At 34.0% G+C, this 27,603-nt stretch overlaps 1 protein-coding gene and 1 non-coding gene across 4 annotated transcripts in view; one reads left to right on the top strand and one right to left on the bottom strand.

Moving 5' to 3' along the window:
* CADM2 (cell adhesion molecule 2) overlaps positions 1-27,603 on the bottom strand; it is a 1,027,113-nt gene that overhangs the window by 239,343 nt on the left and 760,167 nt on the right. For all 3 annotated transcript variants that reach the window (XM_044381110.3, XM_026489516.4, XM_044381128.3), the window contains exon 2: positions 4,936-5,085. In XM_044381110.3, the coding sequence (XP_044237045.1) occupies positions 4,936-5,085 (150 nt within the window). The remainder of the gene's footprint in view (positions 1-4,935; positions 5,086-27,603) is intronic.
* Positions 14,227-14,335, top strand: LOC113257220 (U6 spliceosomal RNA). Its single transcript, XR_003316884.1, has one exon. It is a non-coding gene; the product is annotated as a U6 spliceosomal RNA (small nuclear RNA).

The following is a 27,603-nucleotide window of genomic DNA, read 5'->3' on the forward strand; positions in this document are numbered from 1 at the left end:
GTGTCTCCAGATAGCATGAGAGGCTTCTCAGAATATGCCTCGAGACTCAGAGTGGCAGTGGCAATGCTAAAGAGAAGCACCTGTTCCATTCTTCTGAGCAACTTGCTCTCCTTCCTCCCCCCCCTTCTCGATAAGCGATATCAGTACAAAAACCTAAACTTAGGGATACAGAACTCCTGTAAAAATTGAGTTGCTCAGCCCAAAGCTTTTCAACCTCAGCTGCATTTTAAACTCATTTGAGGCACAATTAAAACACCATGATACTCTATACCCTTGAAAGATTCTGTTTTGAAAGCTCCCACAAACAAGAGGCAATATAGTGTAAGGCAGAAATAAGAACAGAATTAAGGATGGAGCCTTTATTTAAAAGTAGCAGCCACCTGTAGAAGCTGGTGCAATCAGTGACACAGACAATCACTATTTTCTCTATTGTTCTCCTGAGCAGTTGTCACTGGCACAGCATGTGTGTGTTACTCTCATCATGCTAACTCATGCTTAGCTTCTGCACTTAGGCTCTGGCACAATATGGCATGTTTGTTTGCTCAAGATAAGACTTAGGCTTGAGGTAGGCAGGTGAAGGCACACAAAAAGACCATGTGGGGGGGGGAACTGTAATGTGGCATCTTCAAAAAAATGCTTTCATTTTCAAACTCTTGCATTTGATGGACATCACAGTCAAGGATTCCTTCCACTAAGACATCACATAGGAACTGAGCCAATGACTTGTGAGGGAATAGACATGTTAGATTGCGGTTCATGAAAGGTTTTTTTTTATTATTATTCAAAACTTTCTGTTATTCTGTTGCAACAGACTATATTTTTAAAGATTTATTTATTTATTTGAGGGGGAACTGGTGGGGGAGAGAGAGAATCTCAAGCAGACTCCCTGCTGAGCACGGAGCCTGACTTGGGACTGGATCCCACAGCCCTGAGATCATGACCTCAGCAGAAACCAAGAGTTGGACCTTAACCCAGTGCACCACCCACCATCCAGGCGCCCCTGTTGAAACAGACTATTAAAACCATAATAGAGCTAGAGTTAGAAGCAGTCTAATATCAAAAACAAACTGGCTATACTACACACACACACGCACACACACACACACACACACACACACACACACACACACACTGGCTTTTTTCAACATAACCTTAAGCCGTTATAACAATTGGTAAAGAAAAAAATTAAATAAAGCAAGTGCATATTACAGCGATTCGTATGATCAGATGTTGCTATTTTATAGCAGTAAGATGAAGGAATATGTTGCTATATATCCCAAATATGACATGATGGATCTTTCCTACCATAATTATCCCTCAGGAAAGAGGGGCTGCCTTATTTCCAAGTCTTTGCAAATCTTATATTACAAGTTGCTTTTTTTTTTTTTTTTCAAAAGGATCCTAAGACACACTAGCTTGAAATACCCTGAAAAAATTCTGGTTTTAGATGTTCTATAAAGAATAACTAATGAAATCACTGAAAAAGGAGGCAAAGACATTTCGTATAGATTTTGTTTTTGTGCCTGAGGATTTGACCTCACAATTGTAGATGTCACTGTAAACATGACTCTCAAAGATCTTCTTAAAAAGCAGTACAATCAGTTGTTCCATAGTAGAGATCATTATTATACTCCTGCAGGATGAATGAACAACACAAAAATTGTTCTGCTGTCATAAAAATTCATAGTTGTTACTCGGGACAAATTTCTCATTGATAGTATCCTACACTTTGAAAAAAGTGCTGCTAAGCAAGATTATTTCATTAAATGCCAGGATGGGAAAGCAGTATCTCTAAGTGAATATATGTTTTTGTATTAGTTTAAATACACACATATACTCAAATTAAGAAATTAAATAGTATAACCATCTATTTAATTGTTCCATGAGCATCTCTAAATGACTGTGTCCCCAAAGCATTTTCTCTTGCTTTACATCATTGGGAAAGTGAGAAATTTCCTTAAAATTGATGTCACCTTATATTTGGTTATATACATTTAAGTATTTATTGACAAATACTTGTAATCACTACTAACAGCAAAAAGAGGTTGTTAAATCTCTGTGTGTGACTTATGTATTTTTTTTTAACTAAAGGGACTTCATTCTTTTTTTTTTTTTTTTTAAAGATTGATTGATTTATTTTAGAGAGTGAGAGTGAGAGGGCAATGGGGGCAGACAGATGAAGAGAGAGAGAGAGGGAACCTCAAGCAGACTCCCTGTAGAGGCTGTGATCATGACCTGAGCTGAAACCAAGAGTAGGAAACTCAAAGGACTGAGTGAGTCACCCAGGCGTCCCAATGTGATTTCGTTCTTTAGAAAGCAACAGAGATCACTTGATTTAAAAAACAACAACAAACTCCTCCAAATACCATAAAGAAGCAAAGAAAAGTAAACACCAGCGCATTTTTTTTAGATTTGTCTTCACTATCCCAAAAGCACTAGTAAGATTAAGGTCAAAATATAAAGCTAATATAATATTAGCATGATAAAACTTGTATTTTTTACTATGAACCAGTGAAATCAAAGGTAGTCTTCAAGCTTCATTTTTGCTACATAACTTTCATTCCTATTGAATATACCTGAAATACAAGCTAGTTTATGTCGGTTATATTTATACAACTTTAAAGTAATTAATTAATTCATAAAATCAAATTTTTATTCTTGAATATCCTTTCTTTTAAAAAAGCTTTAAAATATCACATTAGATATTTCTTATATTTTTCAAATTGAAAAGAGATATTTTATAGTCTCACAAAATATGTTTAAAAATTTCTAACTGGGATAATAAAGTCCATAATCAGAAGCATTAAATAATCAATAATATTAATAGGGAATAAAATTATATTAATACTGCTATAGTGAGTGTTTAGCAGATGAACATTTCAAAATTCATTTTCAGACTCTTTAAAATAGTCTTAAAGTACCAAAAAAAAAAAAAAAAAAAAACACAACTAAAAGTCCATGTTAAACATGATTACACATCAAACATTCTAATCAAAACATAAATATGGAGTCACCACATTGGCTTTAAGTCTGGCCAATATTTGAGTCACAATGTTTAAATCACCATACTAACTTTAAAACTCATATAATTGTGGGACCTTTAACCCCATCCTCCCATATGCTTCTATGACAATGTGGCCATTAGTGATACCTGCTGCACTTGTCTTTCAAAGGACAAAATAAAACAATAAATAAAAGCTCTTTCTAAGTAATACGATTCTACAGAAATGCTGGCCTGATCCTCTGTGATACTCAATTGCAAATTCAACCAATTAATTAGGCCACAGTACCCCAATATTTGGTCATATGCCAGTCTGGATACTGCTGTGAAGATATATTTAGATGAGATTAGTTTAAGTTAGTACACTTTAAGTAAAGCAGATTACCCTGCTGTGGCCTTGTTCAATCAGTTGAAGCATTAAGAGAAAACATTTGAGATCCCTGGAAGAAGGGATTTTGTCTCCAGACTGCCTTCAGACTTGAGCTGCAATACTGACTTTTTCCTGGGTCCCTAGTCAGCTGGCCTGCCTTGCATATTTCAGACTTGCTAGCCTCCACAATCACTTGAGCCAGTTTCTTAGAATCTCTCTGTCCTTCCCTCCTTCTCTCCCTCCCTCTCTCTCTCTCCCTCTCTTTCCATACTTATTTATCAACTATCTATGCATCTTTTTATCTATTGCGATAGGGAACATTTGACCCCTACTAATGTATTCTAAAATATATTTTGTTCATGTGTTTATCATCTGTCCCCTATTAGACTGTCTGTCCTCTGAAGGCAGGGATTTTATCTCTTCACCAACTCTAACACCTTTTATGAAGAAAACCTCAAAAATTATTTGAGCCAATAATTAAATTTTTAATCAATCCTTCACTATATATTAAAATTTTAAATAAAAATTTCATTTTAAAACTAGAGTACATCAAAGATGGAAAACTACAGCAAGATAAAAAAAATACAGAATTCCTATTTTAGGGCAAATGGGCACATTTATTGGACTAATTTAACTACACTTTAACCATTAAAATGGAATTGATTTCAAATTATCTTACTGGTATCTACACAGATTCATAAGAAATCCAGATATTAAGACTGTGCTGAATAGCTAATATATAAATAGATATTTATATTCTATATAATTTAAATTTATCTATAGCAACAGCTCCATATTTTTATTATAGTTCACGAACTCACTTTTCCTCCTAATGTTTATAATGATGGATGAAGGATGGAAATTCGGTGTATACTTTTAGTTGTTTGCTTGAATTACATATTATGAATTTCATTACTTTTCTAAAAAAAACTTTAATCAAAATCTATCATCCAATTAGGAGCCCAGTTAATTAATGAAGTCTAACTCCACTTGAAGTAAATACATCTTTTAAATTTCAGTTCTTTATTTTGAAACATGAAGTTACTTAAACTTGTTATGGGAAATGTTTCTACAATTCTTACTTTCCTTCCCATTCATAAGAATAAAATCGCAAAGCTTTCCAAAATCATACAGCATCTTCTAAATATATTAAGCTAAGGTTAATAAAATATGTATATATATATATATGTAGTGATTATCAGATTACTATATATATATATATATATATATATCCTGGAGTGAGGAAAAAACAGTTAATCTAAATACAAGGCAACTACAAGAATGAAGGACTATGATATCTAGAGAGAAGATAATGGTTAAGAGAAAGCATAAAACGATTTTTGAAACAGAATTGAGACTGTTTATTTTATTAAAAAGTTGACATAGGTTATCTTTAGTGTTTATGACTTGCAAACTAAAGTATTTAATATTTAACATGTTTAAATACAAGCAGCAGCAGTTTGGTAATCAAAGCGAATAATTTGAATCATCTCAGAAAAATAAATTCATTATAATTAAGATATTTCAGAATATGATTAAAACATTGAAAAGAAAATGTATTCACCTTTCTTGTCATCAAAGTACAGAGTCTGTTGAGCTGGATTTGACCACTGGAGGGAGGTGTTATCATTTTGATCAACCCTGCAGGTCAAAATCGCAGTTCCACCTTCAACAACGGTTACATTCTGCGTTAGTGGAAACTGCCCTTGGCTGCCTAAAAGGGGATTAAAGAAAATGTTGATTAAATGAAGGTTATAAAATGATTAATTTCCCAAGAGCTACATTGGACTTAACTTCTCACCCTCCCAAAAAATTAAACCAACCAAACAACAATAAAACTATATATTACAAAAAGACAAAAACAAAAAAAAATTGAAAATCTTTAATCAGGGGACAACAGTTTTGCATACCATTAAGACTCCTTCATACTCCCTTATGTGTTCCAGAAAACCTTCTTTGCCTCCTAGTCACACATGAAGATTTATATTCAAATAGTAACATGATTATCATTAATTTCCTTTGGCCTTGCATTAATTATATAGGGTGGCTCTATTCATCTTTGAAAATAAGGCACTGGAATAATTTTGGCTGAATTGAACTCTCTAAAGCAGCAGATAAAATACTTCCCCAGTAGCTTTTATAATCCTGAATAAAGTATGAAAAATGGATACTAGAACTTTAGATTCAATTTCTGATAAAAGAAATAAAAAAAAGAATCCTATTTTACCAGAGCTTCTTGTAGATGTAGCTGTTTTTAGAAACATGAAATGTGTTGGAGAAAACAATGTAAGTATTTTTCAAAAAGTGTTCATCTTGTAGAATATCTATCAAAATCTTAAAGAGATTAACCTAGGAGATAGAGATAATATCCTCTTTTGTTCCTTTCTCTAGTTTCCTGATTTTCCCCAATGAATATATATTTCTTTTATAATCAAGAAAAAAGCACATATTTTAAATGACCCTTGTCAAATTGGATATCATTAGAATATAATCAAGTATTCTATCTTCCTAAGTATCATACTAATTTATTAAAATAATTCATATAATAGCTTTACCTAATAAGAACACTTCTAGTAGTTAAAACAAAATTCATGCACATGGAAACATAATACATAAATTTCACTTCAGTGAGATGATCTGAAGATGAGATCTGCCAAGTCTGGTAACAATTATCAACATGGGTAAAAAATGACTTTCCAGAGCCAGGTTAAAATACTATTATGTGAGCAAGGTAGTTCATTAAGTCAAGGATAATTTACATATGCAAGAACATTATGATGACTTAATCACACCCATGAAATATATTTCCCTTTTCTTCTTTAGTTTTGTAATGATTCTATCATTACCACAAGCACCACTTGAGGTTATGCTGGAGCTATTGGCATAAAGGATCTTATTACCAAGAAGCCTGTTGATTGGCACCATAAGAGACAGAAGAGCCTGAAGGGGAAAATTTCTTTCCAGACCTGAATGACACAAGCGCAGAGGTTCATGACCATGTTATATAATTAAGCCCATCAAGTATAAAATCTGATATCAGTAGCTTTGTCTTCTCAATGCCAACCTCTTAGAGTCACTATGGCAACTCCCCAGGATATCTCCCTGTAATCTTTAGGGTGGAGTTTTTAAATTGAGGTTAGGAGATGTCTGGAATAAATTCTCTGATAGTCGACTTAGAAGTCAACAGGAGCCAGAGTGGGATGTGTTTTGCCTTCAGCTCAAAGGTGACCTCTAGCAGGGAAATGTGGAAAACTATCAATCTTGTGAAGTGAGGTGAGGCGAAAAACCATATAAGAGAAAACATGAACTGAAACAGAAAGAAGGAATAATTACCAGAGATATCAGATTACCAGTTCATAAATATGAAGCTCAGAATGATTTTAAGATATTTTGCTCAGATTCCCAAGTATTGATGTAACACATAAACTCGACAATGTGAGAGAGGAGGGATTCTTTAAGTAATAAAAAGCACACAACTGCTAACAAGAATACATAATTCATCCCAGGTGACAATTTGACTATCAACTGGTACATACATAATATTGTCTGCTTCTTTAAAGAAGTGGAAACAGAGCAGTGATGCTTGCAACAATTTCATCCACTACATTTGCAAAATAATTTTCAAAACATCCCCATAAGAAAATATTATCCTTCTCGTTTCACAGATGGATAAACTGACACTGGGAGGTTAAGTGATTTTCTATGGTGAAACAAAGTCAATGAACCATTTGGGTTTTTTTCTGAAAGTTCAATATTTTATTCTTATTTTTCCACGAAGACTGCTGGGTCATAGTAACTCGATCACTATTTGCTTAAGTGTGAATTAGACAGCAATAAAAAAAAATGGGTAAATATTTTAACAATGAAATTTTCAGTTGCATACCTAGCTGAACTACGTCCTCATAAATTTCAGTTGTAGCATTAAAATCAGATATGAGGGGATGTCAATATCAACTGCCCTCAAATAACCTATCCTATTCAGAACTTACTTTTGACAATTATTTCAGTCTTTCCTTACTGGCCTGGAGAAGAAAGAAAGAAATATTTGTTAGGGTCTTCTGCATGCCAGTTACTGTATATACACTTGCACACCTGTTCCTTGTCCTTTCAGGTAGGAGATTAGGACAACTTCCCTCCATCTTCTCCCCATGTGGATTCTGACTTTAAAGTATTATGACTTCAGTTCCCTGGGACTTGCAGCCTAAAATCCCTGCAGTCAAATAATTTAGTTTTTCCCAATAGAGAGCAAACTCATATGGAGAATCTACTAATCTTAAATACCCTTAGGATATGCGGTTTCCAAAATCAATTCAAAAGCCAGTTTTGTAGACAAACTTCTTCTCAAGCTTTGAATTGCCTTTTACTTCTGGTTATAACCTGGAGAGAGCATCAGGTTAACTGCTACTTTTCTCTTTTAACTCTTTGTGGCTCAAGGTTGTCATTTAATTCAATTTCAGAGAGTCTTTCCAAAGACGTTACTAATTTTCCCAATTAGCAAAATTAGTATGTTACCAAATTAAGGATTCATTTTCAATGCATTTCAATGCATTCATTAAACAAGTATTTGGGGGGATATGCTTTGCCTTGTATGAATCAACATCTGAAAGATGCACAAAAAAAGAGAAACTTGCTAAGGAGACTGCAGTGTCAGGAAACTTTGTGAGATGGTGTGAAGGCAGGGGAGAAGGCAGTCTAGGTGTGGTATATAACTTTCTTTATTACCCCCATCTATAAGGATTTCTGAAATGCATTGGTCATATCATTTGAGACCTTCCTTTAAAAGGATCTTTTCTCTGGCTAAACTCAGCACCATCCTAGATTTCAGAGGGGTTATGCTTATCAAACACATTTATGATCAAATGTAAAGGAAACAAAACTTCCACTTTGGAATCATAGAAGGTAGCTATTTTTCCAGGCAGCCTATGTACATCATTCCCCCCCCCCTTTGTGTTTATACCCTTTTATTATTTGCATAAATATCAGTCTCCTTGAGTTGCTTCTAAGATAATTAAAGGGCAGGTTGATGAGATCATCTTACTTATCTTTGAATCAGTTACATTGCTTAACATTTTGTACTGTGAGTTGGAGCTTCCAGTGGGTGCTCATTATCCAAAATGAACATGTTCTTAGAGCAGTAGCCGACATTGTAGGGGAACTTGTGACAGGAGAATGACCACAGTAACTCAAATCTGCTGCATTTGTTCATGGTCAAAATAGAGGGGCAGGAGGAGAGACTAATTCTTTACCAAAAAAAAAAAATATGGAAAATTTAAATAAAATCCTTATTAGTATATTATCTTAAGACATTTTTTTGAAGTTCTAACTGAAAATCATGAGGAGTATACATAAGATATAACAGAGGTGATCTAGAACAGACACATCCAATACCACTGTCAGCACCCAAAACAGGATAAAAAGACAGACTATGACAAATTTATGCTCCAGAAGGGGAAAAACATACAAGACAATAACTTTCCTTGAATATTGAGTATAATAATCCCTACCTAAGCTCTCTTAGGTAGACAGAACACTGAGATGGAAAATATTTTACTTTCCTTTCCTGGTCCAATTTCCCTTGCATCAACATTCATTTTATAGATTTATTTATTTATTTATTTTGAGAGAGAGAGAGAGAATGGCAGGAGGGGCAGAGGGAGTCAGTGAGGCAGAGAATCTCCAGCGGACTTCCTGCATGGAGCCTGATGAGGGGCTCGATCTCACAACCCTGAGATGATGACCTGGGCAGAAACCAAGAGTCGGCTGCTCAACCAACTGAGCCACCCAGGCGCCCCAACAGCCATTTTTATGGTACCCTTTTCTGTTATCTCATCTTCCACAATCACTAAGCCAACGATAAAGATACGAAAAATACAGTTAAATTTATCTGAGCATTCACAATATTCTAGGCACTATTCTAAGCACATTTCTTTTATCAGTGATTTACTTTTCATGCCAACCTTGTCATCTCTACCTTGAAGATGTGGGAACTGATGCAAAGAGACCTTAAATAATGTGCCCACAGTCACATAGCTAGGAAGTGCAGCAGCCAGGTTCTGAGCCCTCCCACTCTGTCTTCATACCTCACATGCTTAACCAAAAAACTGTTTGGAAAAGAAAGTGAACTTAACTCTGACTGAGTAACTGTTATAAAATAAGCATAGAGTTTAGAGTTAAACATTTCAAAGATGCACTTAAACCTTTTACATCTATTTTTAAAAAGTGAAGGAGCATTTGAAATTCAAGTAAAAGCTGCAATATACTAGAGCTGGTTCATACCAGCTCATGAGAGTCAACCGAATGTAACTCTTCTCACTTTATGCTCAATGATGTACCCTGCTAGTTTCAAATGGACCACAGTGAGAGTCTTTTCACTATGGAGACTGGCAAACAGCTCAAGTCAGTGGTTTTTCACACACGGGCAGTTGTTAATCATTTCTACAGCACACCACTGGAAAAGCCACCTTTGATGTCTCTTGTTTGGGGCTCTTACCTACATATTTAGCATAAATGAAGCTTTTGGTTTTTTTCTGAAAACCAATGATCTCTTTCCAATGAAATATAGCTCTATTTTTGAAGTTCTTCTCTTTGTATTTTGAGTCTCTTCAGTCCCTTTCCCCCTTTTTCCTCAAATCATTTTCCAGGAGTCCTTTTCCCCTCCCATTCATCATTCTTCCAATAAAAGTCCTTCAAACGATCTCTTTTTTCCTCTACTCTGTTGAACTTGATAGTTTCCTTAGGCTGCCAAGTTTATTTCTAACTAGCATCAGGGACTGAAAACCATTCAGGCTAGTTTCAGTAGTTATATGGAAACAATTTGCTAATTTATTGCTGTGAAAGACACTGTAATGAAGAGCAATTATTTAATAGTCTGCAAAGACGGCTTTCCTGACCCTGTCTTTAAATAGCAAACAGAGAAGCTGCCATTATTCCCTCAATGTTTCTATTTCTCATATACTCAGGGGAAAATGGATCAAACATTTTCTTGTCTGGATCAGGAATTACCAAATTGAAAACCAACTGAACTGAGTCTTGACTCCTGTTGACCTCAGTTAGTTAAGAGCCATCCTTGCTTCCCAAATTTCAAGCGTGCTCTCACTGACTGACCACCAAGAACCCAACATACTGTCACACAGTACATAGAGAAGCAAATTCTAAGATCATGGCCACCTCGACCTTGCTGACAGGCTGTGATGTGCCAGTACTGTAGAGAAGCAATAAGCAAAGCAGCAAAAAGAGAGATCTTTGAAGTCAGCAGTATTGTTGAAAGAGAGCAGAAAGGCAAAAATGCATGTTTGAACACTGATCCCAAAACATGCCTCTGCTTCTAAAAACAGCATCATTCAAGCCTTGCTATCTCCTGAATGGATGATGAGTGAAGGTGATGGTTTTCTCCATCTCTCGTCCTGCACTAAAGATTAAATGTGGGCCACAACAGTGGATCAGTGCGCACTGTGCATGAGTGCTTACTTACTAAGGGCAATAATCACCTGAGATATATCTAGACAGACAGGCAGAGGGCGAGTCCTTGCACATCTGAGAGGGAGTTACAGTCAGTGGTTTTTCAGGGTAAATGATCAACTTTTGTGGGCTATTTAACAGGAACTGAGGACCCTCATTATTTTTCTTCCTGAAAATGAGCACAACTTTCTCAAAGGAAGAACTGGATTTAACAACAGTGAAGGGGAACAAATAAAAACAAGATGTGAAGAGAATCTAAGATACAGTTTTTCAATAAGAAAGCATAAACTTCTCATGAGATAAACAATGCCACATACTTTGATTCTTCCTTTGGGAACATATTTATACTAAGTGAAAACTGTCAACGAAGTCTACAAAATTACTTAATTCAACAGAGTTACTGGAATCTGTGTCAAGTGGCATACATAATGCTTTCACTTGTTTTTAAATATTTTTGTGTCCTCTCAAGAACCCCATTTTAAATGCAAAATACTGGTCTCATTAAAGTTCTCATATTTTGGTTATGAAAAGCACAGGTGCCAAATGGATCAGTAGATACACAGTACTGTTACAGGTTCTTAAATATAAGAAAAGACAGAAATAGGCAATTCATTTCTAAATGATACACAAAAGGAGCTTCCTATTCTCTAGGTCCTCCCATCAAATCTTCTCAGCCTTGTGTTTCCCTCCCTCCCCCTTCCTTTTCATCTGTTCCATCAACAGGTTTGGGATTTATACAAAGAACCTGAATCTTAGAAAGTTCAAGATCATTCTTGTTGCTTAGAGTCTAAAAATATATCTAAATGCACACACAGCATGCTATTACTTCCACCAAATTACTGAAGGCATTCTAAACAAATAACCTTCTAATGTGAAAGTTGTGGCTCAGTAGTTGTGTGTACTGAAACACATATTGCATACTAAAGCCTATTGGATTGAAAAGCACAAATGCTATTAATGCAAGCTTAAATTCTCAAGAGAAGTGCAATAAATGCTCTATCATGTGAGAAAGGAAATTGGAGGAAAAATTAAGACTGATAACTAAGTGCAAAATGTTTTCACTCCTGGAATGTCCCTCTGTTCTTTCAAATATTTGGAATTCTCTAGCAATGTTCCCATGATTTCATTCTAGCTTTTAGGTTTGTCTGAACAACTTTAAGTATTCTGTTTTCCTAAGCGACCACATACAATTTATTTTTCTTTGACTCCATCCTTTCAGGATTCAGCTTGTCTTATAGAGTATAACACCTGGTATCCACCTTCTGTGCCACCCCTCTGCCCAGCCACTATGGAGCATGGCCATCAGTCTGGTGCTGCTTGCCAGTTTCCATAGAGACAGGAAGCACTTGGAGACCTGTGTTCCATTGCAACTGCCAGACCAAGGCAGGGAAGAAACAAAGCTGGCGGGCAATGGGTCTTGCAAGGCCAGGAAGGTTGGAAGGGCTTTCTCCTCCTGATATCAGAATATAACAGTGCCAAACTGGCAGCTTCAGCAGTTACAATCCCATAGACCAGATCCTGGTGTTCACTATGGCCATTGTGAGCCACCCATTCTGCTCCCAACTCCTGGAGCAGAATCTCTGTGTACTCAAAGCTTGGCCCAGGGCCTTTGTTGGCTTCTGATCCTTGACAAAAGGCTCTTTCAGATTTACAGTGGCTCCCACAGCTCCTGACCCAGAGAATCATAATTCTCCTGTAGAAATTTCACCTCTCTTTCCCTTTTCCAGAATGTGATAGTAGGTTTTCCTGGACACTCATAGCAGACCAGGAAACCAATGGGATTTCCATTGGGTTGTTTCCAATTAACCTACACAGTAACTGTGAGTAGGTGACCCAGTTAACTACACAACATCATATCAAAACTAGTTACCTTTTGCTGTGTCTCTGATAGGATTTATAATTAGAGTCAATTCTTGATTATCAGGATCAGGGATCACCCTGAAGAAACCGGTAATGTAAATGAAATATTACATCAGCACCTGCCCCGACATTTCAAAAATGTTTTTGTGAGATTGTAAACCTCAGCCTTCTGTATTATGGATATTCCCAGCAGTTTTTCTTTCTACCTAAGGTAGATTTCTCCAATTTCATCCATTAATTTTATATTACTCAGCCATATCACAAAATTTATATTTTCCTTAATTTATAAAATTCTAAGTTTCAGAGAATATTTATAAAATCCTAGGAATAGCTGTTTCATGACAGTTTTACATTCTTGCCTAGTGGTTGTATTGCTTCACTATGTTTTAAAACATTATCTGAATTTTAAAAGAATGCCCAATATTTTAAAAACATGTATTTGTACAAAACCAGTTGTTTTCATTCTTTGCTTGTTTTTCTGCCTATTATTCGGTGAAAATGCATAATAAACAAAGAGTTATTAAAATATCATGGACTCAGACTAGATTAAATAGAAATATATCTAGCTTTGAAGCTGAAATAATTTTTTTTTAAAGATTTTATTTATTTATTTGACAGAGATAGAGACAGCTAGCGAGAGAGGGAACACAGGCAGGGGGAGTGCGAGAGGAAGAAGCAGGCTCATAGCAGAAGAGCCTGATGTGGGGCTCGATCCCATAACGCCGGGATCACACCCTGAGCCGAAGGCAGACGCTTAATGACTGCGCCACCCAGGCGCCCCTGAAATAAATGTTTGAAATAACATTAAAATATATTTGCTTTCATTAATTTATCTATATTTAATTTATTCTAAAATGTTTTGAATCTTCTCAAAAATTCAAACAATAATTTATTGAATGGGCATGTATAGTTATTCAAGAAAAAAATGAACTTGATGAATTGTTCACATTCATAGTCATAAAACTGTTTCTCTTCCTATTATATAGATCTTCAAGTATTATAATGTGGAAAAATAAAAAGCAAAGGAAATAATTTTAAAATGAAAAGGAAACTATATGTCTCACAAAGCATTATAAAAGAATAAGAGAATTTTAAAATTATTTTTATAACTTCAAAAAGGCTAACATCTACTTAACATGTGTGTATAAATTCATTTTATCTTTCTAGAATACTGCTTTCAGGGTGAATGAGCAAGACCTAGACAGAACTGACTAGCTTTACTTGCTAACTGATGAACATTTGAGAGGCAGCCTTCCAGAGAAAAGAAATTTATGACCACAATCACAGTCTGGTTCACAGTGAAGCTCAATCACGTAACTAAATTCTAAATTGAGATGTCAACCTGGAGGAAATATTCTGGAAAAGAACACACAGATGGTAGGACTCTTCTGAAGACAGGGTGAGGAATATAGTGCTGAATGTACAATAATCAATCTTCGGGAAGCAAAAAAAAAAAAATTTGCACTGGGTGGGACATAACTGTTTAAAATTGAAGTTCCTCTGGAAAACTTCAACCTGAGACTAAAAAGGGGGAAAAGTGCTCACTTCAACAGCACATATGCTAAAATTGGAATGATATAGAGAAGATTAGCACAGCCCCTGCGAAAGGATGACACGTAAGAAGGGGGAAAATGATACCTATTTTTCCATGTCACCCTGTAGGTCTTAGAATGTCCATATATATAAAGAAAGTAACACATAAAGTTGAATTGTAATACATTTTAGAATATTTAATAACCTCAAGGAAAACTGAAATTCCTAATAACATTTCTAGGAGCAAATTAAATGAAAAAAATGCAAGAAAATAAAGCAAGCATTATTAAATCCCAACTTCAAATAAACAATTGATTAAAAAATATAAAATGTAGCTATCAAAATAAGGTAAACATAGTAAGGAAAGGTATAAATCGAGAAGACAATTAGGACTTCAGTCTGGTTTTTATGCTGGTACTCCCTGATTCCAAATGAAAAAATATATATATATACCAAATCAAATTAATTGTTGCCTAATATATTGTTGCTAATTAGTGATTTCACTTAGTTGTAGGAGGTATATTGATAACATCTTTCTTTTGGATTGTACCACATATTTGCATACTCAGCAAGCATAAAATTATATTGACTATTAGCCAAGTTGTCTATACATTAATGTTCTTTTCATATTTTATTCTCTTCAGAAAATTTAAATAATTGCATTGGAACATTAAATAAAGATGTTCACATAAAAGAGCAACAGAGATTTCTATTTGAATTATAACTCTTTGGATTAAGGGATGTAATAAGAAATTTTGAGATGTCATAGATACAAGATATATCTAAGAAAAATATGGTATCAAACACAGAGCCAATAATGTACAATCAGCTCATATTAGGCATATGAAATACACACATAAATGTATATAACATTAAGGTTCCCTGAAAATTATCTTCACGTTTGTAGTGGATTTTGCCTGTAAAATATAATTCATGAGATTCATTTACTCAAAGAATACATTCTTTGTGCTGAGAAGGTGCTTCAAGTTGTAGGTGCTAGAGATACAACCGTGAACAAGCTAGAAATGATGCAGTTTTACCTTTAGAACTTACAGCCTAGAGATAACAAGAAAACACAAATTTATACAGGAAAGCCTGGCTAAGAAGGTTGTGACATTTCAGCTGAAACCTAAATGGGGAGAAAGACCCAGCCATTTAAAAGTTGCCAAAGGACACAAATGTTGGAGAAGGGTGGCCAGTATTCACAAAAGTAAGTTACCTGAGTAAAAGATTCTAAGCAAGAGGCAGAAAAGAGGTTGACTATTGAAGGAACTGAAAAAAAAAAGAAAAAAAAAAAAAAACAACCATTGAGTCTGGTGCATGAAAAGCAACAGATCAATGGCTCCAACACAAGGGAGGATAGAAAGTCAAGGCCAGATCATTCAGGGCTTTTTATGTCTTAATAAGGAGCTTGCATTTATTCTAACAATGGCAAGCCACTGAGGGAAGCGACTCAATATACATGTCTGGAAGACATGGTTTTTCTGCTAATTAATCATTATGCTTAACGCAAGGATTTTTAATCTTAGAAATGAATCACTGTAAAAATAGTGTTTATAACAAGAACCTTATTGAGAAAATATCAAATAATTCATTAAATCATGGGATAATTTATAAAGGTAACTAAATTTGGTACTTTTAAAAATTTTACATTGTAAATAATCTAGTAAATGGTGACCCATTTTCACTGACTTGAGTTTGTACCAAAACAGAATTGTTACCCATATTTCCCATATCCCCCTACTCCTTGAGAGACAATTTATTCCTTACTTCCACTCTGAAATGCCATTGCTTTGGGAAGTGCCTTGTTATTAATAATGGAGAATTTCTGTTTTATTGCTTGTTTTAGAAGCTGCAGTAATATCTGGGAGAAAGGAAAGTATTGCTGGTAAATGATCTAAGGATGTACACATTATTTTTAAAACAGTGTTCTTTTTCAAAGATATATTTCCCTGAATGGATAACAACACCATGCTTTCAAATAAATAATGAGTTCCCAAAGGACTGCAAAGTGAGGTCATAAAATATTTGAAATTTTCTCCTGTATGAGAGTGTCTTTTAAAACTTTATAAAACAATTCTTTCTTTGATTGATATAATAGAAATGAGTATTTTCTGTTCTAATAACAGCATTTTTATGCTCAAGGAAACTATTAGTATGTGAACCCAAGACATGTAGAAAATTCTTGTTAGCAGAGGCAGAAATACATGTTACACTTCATTCTCTAACAGGCATATGATATCATTATAGACATAATGGGTACATATTTTTGAACACATGAAACGTGTTCAAAATGACACCACCTGAATTATGTAAGTGTTGATCAATATGTGGCAACATATAAATCAACTTGGACTATTCCCTAAGGAACAAGCTCTCTTTCGAAAAAAAAATGTAATAACACAGTGGTTAATAGGATGTGTTTTTCACTGTTTGATCATTTCTGAATGCACAAAGATTTCATTAATGTTGATTTCACCCATCTTGTCCATGTTTACATGCTTTGATGTTCAGATCCTTTGTAGTGCCACATTAGATCTAGGGGAAACACTGCCCTATGAGAGCAAGTGGAAACTGCTGTGGGAAAATATTAAAATGAAACTTGATACTTTGTATAGATATGTACAAATAAGTCGGCTCAAAGAATTCTACTTCTGATGAAGCAGAAAAAGAATTAATGCCATCTTCTCATATCCCTTTTTGGGTTACTACATTTTTAATCTGTTAATAGAAAATTATAATGAATTGGAATGTTTCAAATGAAATTATTAAAATTAAACTTCAATAAAATAGAGATGGAATTGAAAATATCTCAACTGATTCCTGAAATTTTAAGAACACATGTTCTGGAGAGATGGATGCAAAATGATAACTGAAAAAAAAGTATTGGTAGCAACACCAGTGATCTCTTCACTACAATATTGGAAAGAAAGGGTTAACAGCTGGTTCTTGGTCTTTCCTAAAAAGTTGACTCTGGTTGAATCATCTTTGCAGTTCAAGGAGTTCATAGGTGTATACTGGATTCAAAATAAAGGAGAACTGGGGAGGTGGCCGTGCACTAGACTAAGCATCTACATTTCATTGTTGGGAATATTTACTGAATAATAAATGAGGATTGACTGAATGACGTTGTACCAGAGAATGGTAACTGGTGACATAATCTTGTGAAGGCTGCGTGCCTACAAAGGCATCAAAACTCAGGGGCTCCTGACTGGCTCAGTGGGTTAAGCGTTCTGCTCAGGTCATGATCCTGGTGGGGTCCTGGGATCAAGACCAGAGTTGGGCTCCCTGCCAGCAGGGAGCCTGCTTCTCCCTCTCCCTCTGCCGCTCCCCCTGCTTGTTCTCTTTCACTCTCTCTCTCAAGTAAATAAATAAAATCTTAAAAAAAATAAAGAAGCAAAAAAACTGAATAGACTCCAGAACTGGAGTCTTCTCCCTGAGGTGTGGTACCTAAATCGGCGCAGTCGAGTCTTGGATAAGGAGTAACTGTGCACACTCTGAAGCATTTCAGTGTCACTGAGCTTCTGCGAGTTCTTGACATCCTTGTTGTATCACTTGTCTTGTGACCTTTGGATACATTTGATGTTGGATAAAGCCTGTTGTGTCTCATGGATATTATCATATACATGAAACCAAGAATTGTGCTACTGCTCTAGTAAAGTGGGCAGGCAACCAGAGTATCAGATTAACAAAAAGGATACTTTCTGCATAGTCTATCTGCTGAGGTAAATGCTCGTCCAATAAGAATAGAGTAATCACATTATTCATGCTCAAAACTGTTTCTATTTGTCCTATTTCCTTTCCAGACCAGACTGAAACTAAACAGACTGCCAAATTTCATGAATTCTACATATAATTAGTGCAACAACTGATTTTCATTTCAAATTCCTAGTCTTATATGCTTTGACAGATCTGAAACCAAAGATGTATGCTATGTTAGATACATAGATAAATATAGATAGATAAATATAAGATGTATTTTTCTCTATATATAATATATAAATATATTATATGTATATAATATATAAATAAAAATATATATAAAAATATATATATATTTATAATATATGCATATTATTAGTAACAGCTGATACGTCTCATTGCTTAAATTTAGATATCCATCCATTGCTGTATTTTGCGAAAATTTTAACAAATCCTTGGAAGGTACAGATTTTTCAAATTTAGGGCACTGATAGGATAAGCCACAGACTCAGAGAGCAACTGTAAAAACAAAACAAAACAAAAATTGCAAGTGTATAGGGTATTGGCAATAACATGGCAATAAGTATACACTTCTGAATACAACTATTTCTGAAATAGCAAATGTGTGTGTTAAAAATCAATAATTATATTTAGTAATTATTCATTAAATTTATGTTCAGGACTCTAATCCCAAATCTCACATTTAAATAATTGACCAGCTAATTTAAAGGTACCTACAAAGATGACTATGAAAAAAAAATGTGGTACATAATTTTTTGACAAACTTTTTCTCAGCAAGAACAACAAACTCTTCACATTTAAGGGTCAAATCTCTGTAAGCAAAGTTCTAAATGCATGGAATCCATCATTACTCAAAATTGAATAATGAATGATAAAATTCAATAAAATCTGCTATTTGTTACAATTCGAATTTCATTAGTACTAAATTCATAATTTATAATGCCATGATAGTTACTTTAAAAATATATAATGCTTATTTAATGAGGGAATTTTGACATGTAATGCGCTTCCTTATTTTTTCTTGATTAAGCTTGTGTAGCCCCAGGGCACAGGAAATATTGACTCATATGGCAAGGTTGATAAGCATCAACTCTCCCTGCTGACTTGGGCCAGCAAGCTGCTCATGAATCCAGCAGATGTTTCTACTATCTGGGCCAGTGGAAACCTTATGGACCTTTTTTCCTTCATCTCCTCCCAGGAGCAAATGTTAACACAGCAGAAATTTGGATGCATGCCAAATAGAAAGCAGAAGTGTTGGTGAGAAAATAGGGTATGCTCTTATCCATAAATAGTGGTCATCAGTGGTTTGAATTGAGTATTAAGCCATTTTTAATGGCTTATTTTTGTGCATTTGCTACTTCATTTAACCAAATCCCTATAAACGCTTCTGTTTATAACATAATACAACAGCATTTGTCCAAACACATAGATCTAATCCTTGAATATGCTAGTTGTTTTAAGATATAAACCAGGAAAAAAAAAAAAAGAGAATCTGAATATAAAAAGTAGGACACTTGTTTATTTCTAATAATGTTTTTCTTATATGAATGGAAAAACTATCTCATTATCAACTTGCAGATTACTAAACTTAATTTACATTTTGTTGACGTCATGTTAAAAAAGTAGCAATAGCAGGCTCAATTTTGATAAAAATTTCCAAGGAAAAAACAAAGGATTAGTCTTAGCACTTTTTATAGCATATCATTCTTATATAGCTGAATTTTAAATATATATTCTCAAGAACGCAATATGATTAAATTGATGTAGCTGTCCCATATCTGTCTCTCCATCTGCCCGTCCTCACTCACACTGACCCAGCAAAGTGCCCATCAGTTTTATAAGATTTAGATTTTTTTTTAAAGATTTTATTTATTTATTTGATAGAGAGAGACAGCCAGGGAGAGAGGGAACACAAGCAGGGGGAGTGGGAGAGAAAGAAGCAGGCTCCTAGCAGAGGAGCCCGATGTGGGGCTCAATCCTAGAGCACCGGGATCACGCCCTGAGCCGAAGGCAGATGCTTAATGACCGTGCCACCCCGGCGCCCCAAGATTTAGATTTTTATCACCTATATTCAAATTCTGTATTTTAGAATTCTCTCTCGCCTCTATATATAAGTTTTCTCCTCTAACCAACACATCAATTTAAAGGGAAAGTTTTTAAGAGGTGGCGTATGTTTCTTAGACTCCAAAACTATGTATTTCCCCCTTTATTATAGCATAACAGGATATATTTCCTGCTGACACAGGAATAAAAAAGTTAGGAAAGAAATCTGAATAGAGAAATAACTTACTGTTTGTTAATTTTTACTTATTCTAACATTATTTATTGAACACCTACTATGAGTAAGACGCATTAATGCAAATGAAAAGAAATAACAAAGTGTAGAAGCATACCACATACTATAATACTTGATAGGAGTCGTTTCATTAAGGTCAACATTGACAATGCCCTATGATATACTCAATCCATTCACAAAGCTATGTTGACTGGGTGCTTGACAGAAGACTTGTTTCATTTGTTTCCATGATTACTTTAGAAAGGGCATGTCTTTCTGAGTGAAGTAGCAAGGTATAAGTAGCTAAGAAATATTGGCAACATATTTTAAAACGTTTCCTGTGCATAGCACTTATGATAGGTATAATAAGAAAAGACACTCACTCATATAACTATCCAATGCCAAATGTTTAAGAGTTTTCCCCCTTGTACTCTAATTGTCAGAAACGTCATTTTAAATTCCTTCAAGGATTTTGTGGGTATTACTTAGCTTTGTAAGTGAGAATAGAAATTCTGGTCCAGAAAGCTGGCAAACATAGCCATGAGACAGAGGCACTGTAGAGATTTAATTGCCTACAAAAGTATTCTTTGCAAGCTGTGCAAACAGTCTTTGGTTAAACAAGGAATCAAGATGATGGAGATTTTACATCTTAGTGAAACAACCAGAGACACAATTCTTCGTTTTTATAAATGAAAAAAAGCCTCAACAAATAGACTATCTTTTCATTCTCTATACTATTTTTGAGAAAGATGACTTTAAAAACCTTTCAGAAGGCTCAGGATTAATGAAATAACATAAAATTAAAGAATCAACAATAGGCCCATACCTACACCATATAAGACAATCAAAATATTGTGTGTTATGAAAGAGATATGGAATATAGAACCTAAGGGTGGAGAGAGGCACTTAAGTCCATATTCCAAAATGAACAAATCATTGTACTTCTAGTTACTGCCTTAATAATTCTAGCATATATCAAGTAATCAAAAATATATATTAATTTTATAAAACATTCAATTATTTCAGTATTAAAATAATTTGAGGTTTAAATAACAGCAAGATTAAAAAAAAAACAGCAAGAATTAAGGATCAACTGATGAAAGACAGAATGGAAAGAAGACATTTGAAAAAGACTTTGGTTTTCCAGACAGATGACAGAATAGATAGTTGTGTCACTAATTAAGATCTAGGCACAAAAAGAAAAGTAGTAAATTTGTTCATTTTTTTCATTTTAGCAAACCACCCAAAGCCGCGCCATACATTAACCACCATTTGGGAACACACAGCTCTGTGAAGTGTCATTTGTAGTGGGCTTCACTCGCAGTTCTTATAATCTTGGCTGTGCTCCCTAATACATCTATGGCCAATTACCAGTCATCTGCTTTTGGGGGCTCCGCTTCTGGGGATAGGCTGGTGTCATCTGGGATGACAGGTGGTGACTGGGCTTGATATCATGCCTCCTAGCTCCCAAGAGTACAGCCCAATGAACAAGCATTTTTCAAGTCTTTTCTTGTTTCAAGTTTGTTATTGTCCCATTGGCCAAAATTAGTCACAGGGTCAAGCCCAGATTCAATGTAGAAAGCAACTACCCAAGCAAACAGATGTAGGGTAACACGAAAAAAACAGCAGCTATTGGATGAGGAGACTAAAATAGTTGATTACTGAAGAGAGAGTGGTACATCCAAAGGCAGGGAAAAATTAAGAATGAGAGATTTTCATAATTCAAATATTGCAGGAAAACCAAGTTTATAAAAGATCAGAGTCATGTCTATTGGGAGTGACCACCAATATGCCTTAGGGGCTTTGCCATGAAAAGATTAATTTAAAAAAATCAAAGGAGAAAGCAGAATGCAATGCTTTAGAAAATGAGAGTGATAAAATGAAGATATTAAGTCTAATGAACACTTTTGAAAAAACTTGACAATGAGATTAACAAAAGAGATTGAAGAGAGAATACAGAATTTGAGGGAGATTTTGTTGTTTTGTTATTTACTTCTTTATACAACTTGTCAATTATTCTGTATAATCTTCATTCTGACTCAGATGACTTCTGTCTGTTCTATGGATAATTATTTCATAAATGTCTGCTTTGATCCACCAGGCAGATTGAGAAGAATAAGAATAACCAGTACCAGTATTTTCCCACTTCAGGAAAGGCACCTCAAAAGAGGTGCCTATTTTTAGATCAGCAGTTATTGTTATGTGTTGGCCAGCATAGTCTTTTTTGAATAAATGTGTTGGCCTGATATGCACACTTTTTTTTTTCCCTAATGGCAATATTAACAAAACTTAAATGAAAATAAAAATATATTATAAAGGTAAATAAGAGTATACCTAGCCTCATGTTGCAGATTTCTCTTATATAGTCTTGACCTTTATTTTGAAAATACTATTCATTTTTAAGTGCTGTGGAAGCCCAAGAAATATTTCTTTTTTTTTCTTTATGGTACGTTGATAAAAATGCTACTAGCCCACCAGACATTTCTTAGTCTTCTTGCATCTTCACCGGTATAATCGTTGTTAACCTACCTCTTGTACTATTTACTTCTGTTCTTAAAATAAACAATCAAAGCAAATCTAATAGAAAACATAAGGAAATAAATGCAGTTTCTCATTGACATAATCATCACAAATGTACATCTGTCCAATTTTCTTTACACATATCATAAGAACACATGATCTACAGGTGTGTAGCATATAGAGAATAATAAAAAAAGATGCCCAGGTTGAACAAGGGAGAATTTAGGCATGGTATGATTGTTTCTGAGAGGTGCTTTACAAATATGAAGTCATCTAAAGATAAATTTTATGTTTAAAAGGAAACACTGACTGCAAAAAAACATCAAGTTATATAAACACACACATTCTCCTTTGACCAAAAATATGACCCATACAAACCTGTGGTCATGAAATACTTAGAATCTCCCTATTATATTCACAATCGTATAAGTGGACAATGGTTTAGAGCAAAATTCCATCTTAGATTTAACAGTAATTAAATCTAATCAAGTCATAAGTCCTCTTGTGCTGAAGGAAAGCATGCACTATCATATGCATTTGGCAAGAGGAATTTATTTGTGTATTACACAATGCAAACAAAGCGTATGACAACAGTGTCCTTAGAATGGCATGCAAAAGTTTCTGCTCAGATGGAAAGAGATAGTTAAATGGACAAGTAAAAATGAACCAAAGCAACTTTAGGAGAAAGGGAACCTGAGGCTAAGCAATAAGGCTAAACAAGTAGAGTGACAAGTTAGAAAAACAATAGGAGGTAAGTGACATCATATATATAAAAACCATATGAGTTATAGTAATAATAAAACAATTATTTTTATTTAGAACTGTGTATGTATACATGTTGATGCTGAAATATTCCTTCAACAGGAAATAGAAATGGTACCCTTCTAAATAATGCTTTTCAATAAGTGCATTTTTAACCACCAAATAATAAAAACACATTAACAATCGATTCTCATCATCTTCTTCCCCCTAAACATTTCCAAAAGTTTTTCTCTTGCTAGAGTTACGCTAGCCAAATTAGGTCCCGTCCAAATGGATAGACTAGATCACCTTCCCTTGCCTTCATACAGAAATCAAAAGAATTTTCCTACTGTTCCCTGGCTGAGGTGTTGAAGAGGATAGAACTCGTACCTATGCATACCTTGCCAAATGCATATGACATGCAATGTAACAATAGTGAGTTCACCCACTTTGATTTTTAAAGTTTGCTTCCTGAAGTTTATTTGTCATTTCTGTGTGGTCCTGACTAGCTTCTATTGCTGCTCTAAATTGGGACACTTGAAAAAGTATTCTATAAATTGGTTTGGCTGTAAGTTTGCCAATTTAAGGTAAGGTTCTTTTTTTTTTTTTTTTTTTTTTAGATTTTTATTTATTTAACAGAGAGAGAGAAACAGCCAACGAGAGAGGGAACACAGGCAGGGGTAGTGGGAGAGGAAGAAGCAGGCTCCCAGCAGAGCAGGGAGTCTGATGCAGGGCTTGACCCCAGGACTCTGGGATCACGCCCTGAGCCAAAGGCAGACACTTAACAACTGAGCCACCCAGGCACCCCTAAGGTAAGGTTCTTACTGAGCACTGATTTTATACATTTGTATTGAGTGATGTAAATTGTGGGAAAACTTTCTGTAAATGAAATTTTATTTTAAATCAGGAATATTGGAATAGAAGGGTAAGACAAAAAAAGAAGAGCAAAGAAATATGGGGAAAGGTGAAAGAAGAACCAAGCATGAAAACTTGAGTTTAAAATACAGCAAATAAGCTCCACGCAACTAGATACATTAGAATGTCATGAGAAGAATGTCATAAGGAATTTATTTATGAAAATGATAATGCTGAAATATAAAATGAAAAATTTGCATAAATAGATGAAAGTTAGAGAAAGAAATATATGCATATTTATGTACACTTTGGAAATATAATAAGCAATGAATCTGAGATGGTTTAAAAGGAAACATGAATAAATAATGTATAACCTGATTTATACTAGAGGAACAAATAAACAGGAATGAATTAAATTGTGATTCAAAGACCATATCAAATCAAGTCATATTATTTAGCAGAAGTTTCAGGCATACAAAAGATATACCCTGTTTTTCAAATACTTAGCATATAACAAAAGTTATATGGGATTCATATTTATCTTTCAACATGGGAATCTTTGAGTAAATAGATATAATCAACATAATTGGGAAGTAAAAACAATCATCCTTGGGCGTTTATTTATGTAAAGTATTAGAAATTAAAAAAATGTTAAAAATGCCTTACCACTTACGTTGAAATATTACATTTCCCTGATGCACAAAAATATAGTCCCCTCTAAGTAAAGAGCAGAAATAACTTCAAGATGTATATTACTGTCATCAATAGCATAAATAATGGTAAGTCATAAGTTTTAAAGTAAATAGCTAGGAAATGGCAAGATAGGAATTTCAAACTAGATCTCATATTAAATAATTTTCTATTCAGCTATCCACCCAGAAACAATTTATTCAATGTCCACTGTATGCCAAACATTATAACAGGCATGGAGTTTTAAAATGATATTAAAAATGAAAATGATTTGAGTTCAGTAATGTACATGAATTTGAGACATCTAAGTAGTGGTATTTAATAAAATAATATTCTCTTTCTTTCATATTTTTCTTAAGATGCATGTCCTTTTTTTCAAATCTTAAATTAAGTGCTACCAGGTCTCTTTTATCATAAACAAGTTAAAGATGCATTTTTCTATCAATACATTTAATTTTCTCAATACAGAAAGATTACACTAAACCTAGGATGAATTATGCTTTCCCATTTTGTACTTGTTACTAATTTTAATTAATTAAATAAAAACTTATTAATTAAAACTTCATTTCCCTGGAATAACAGTAATAAAGTCAAAATTATGGTTTTGCTATGAAAATTACTTATATATTTTCATTACACACAAAAAATGAATACATAGATTTTTTTAAATTGCTGAAATATAAGCAACTGGCTTGTATATTGATATGTGCATTAAAGTAATTTTCTAGATCAGCGAATTCATGTTAGAAATGGTTGCCTGTGCTAAAATTACATTTCTTCTTTTGCTCTAAAAATCCCTTAATAAAAACCTTCTACTTTTTAAATTACTGAATTATTTTAAAGGTAATTTAGTACCTAATAACATGTAGGCGTGAATGAATTTATTTGAATAGCAACTGTGTGTTGGAGCATGGTTTTCTCATAAGTGAGAGCATAATTCGTTTTGCTCTCAGTGAGTAAGTTTATTGTATCAGATTGTATGTAACTGAAATAATGGAAGATCAACCTCTAGTAATCTTGTAATACACAAATTCACCTAGTGTAGCATCAAATCTATTTTATAGAGTATAATTTGAAGGAATCAAAAATATCTAAGAGCTAAAGAACAGAAGTCTGCATAGACAGAATACTCAAGTTTATATAATTCTGAATGAAAATAATTATCTTAAGGCATTCTGAATGGATTTTATTTTTCAGGCTTATATAGCTACAGCATAGTCATCACAACCTGTTAAATGCTATGCAAATATCTTGAACTATGTATGTAAGACCTGAGCCAGGTACCAGCATATTATTAATTCCTGCATTAATGGAACCAATGCTATCAGCAGTAATGCCATTATACTATTATAGAGCAAAAACCTCTTAAAGTAGGATAATTTTAATTGTTTTGCAGAAATGCGAATGCTCTCCTTTTTAAGATTTGAAATAATTGTAAAGTTTACAAAGTAATTCTGGTAAATGAACATTTAAAGGTTTAAGTCTTAACTTGTTATTTGATACTTCAGTTCTTTAGTCCTTTACATAGATGCCTTTTTAAATACATGTCTATTAAACATTCTATTTACTTCTAAATTTGACTTTGTTCACATCTTATTTTTGATGTAGGTTTATTAAAATTACATGATAAAATTGCTACAGTGAAGGACTTATTTTCATCATTATGGGTGTGGGTGTGTGTGTGTATGCAGAGAGAGAGACAGAGTTGTGTGTTATGTGTGTCTATGTATGTGTATTTTCTAGATGCAACTGATTGGTAATAACTTAGCTACACAACTATATACACACAGAAAAATTGAAGGAAAACTTCTTAAATCATTTTTGAATATTATGAAGATTTATCATCCTGAGTCTGGTGGACCTACTGGTTATTAACTATAAACTATTCAACTTTGAGGCTTTCCCAGTATTTTCATGGTCTTCTGAATGCTAAGAACAGTTACCAATGTTATCCAAAATAACTACAGCACATGATGTTATGTCTGACTTGAATAAGATGATCTAGTAGGATGGAAGACTTCATAATCCTTTGGGAAAATAAAAACTAAAAATGAAGCCCTAAAGAAAACTTTAATTTTTCTAATTTCAGAGCTTTTCTCAGTATAAAAAAAAGTAGTAATCTGTCTCGTTGCATAAGACTGATAAAAATGTTCATGAGGATAATATTTTTTCAACTGAAAGTAATAAAGAATGGGCATTAAATAAAATATACCATGAAATTGTTTTTAAAAATGAAAACTTTTTAATATCTTTATATTAAAATGAATCTTTGTTTATGCTGTTTTGCATATGGTGACTGTACTACCATATATAAATGTTTCATTAAATCTTCCTCTTTAAACTGCTGAAAATAATTGCCTTTTTTTATTAATTGTTTCTTTCTCATGACAAGAAATTCCACCATGAATAATGCCATATAAAATGTCTTTAAGCTATTCACATTAAATTTAAAACATCCATATGCATATGAAGGGAAATGAATAATATTTTTGTCCATCTAAACTAAGAGTCTCTGTATTTGTTGATAGACAATGTCTATCATGTCTGTTCTTAGAATCTGGTAAATTTTCAGCTGGA

This window comes from Ursus arctos, unplaced genomic scaffold (genome assembly GCF_023065955.2).
Source record: "Ursus arctos isolate Adak ecotype North America unplaced genomic scaffold, UrsArc2.0 scaffold_4, whole genome shotgun sequence".
NCBI lineage: Eukaryota > Metazoa > Chordata > Mammalia > Carnivora > Ursidae > Ursus > Ursus arctos.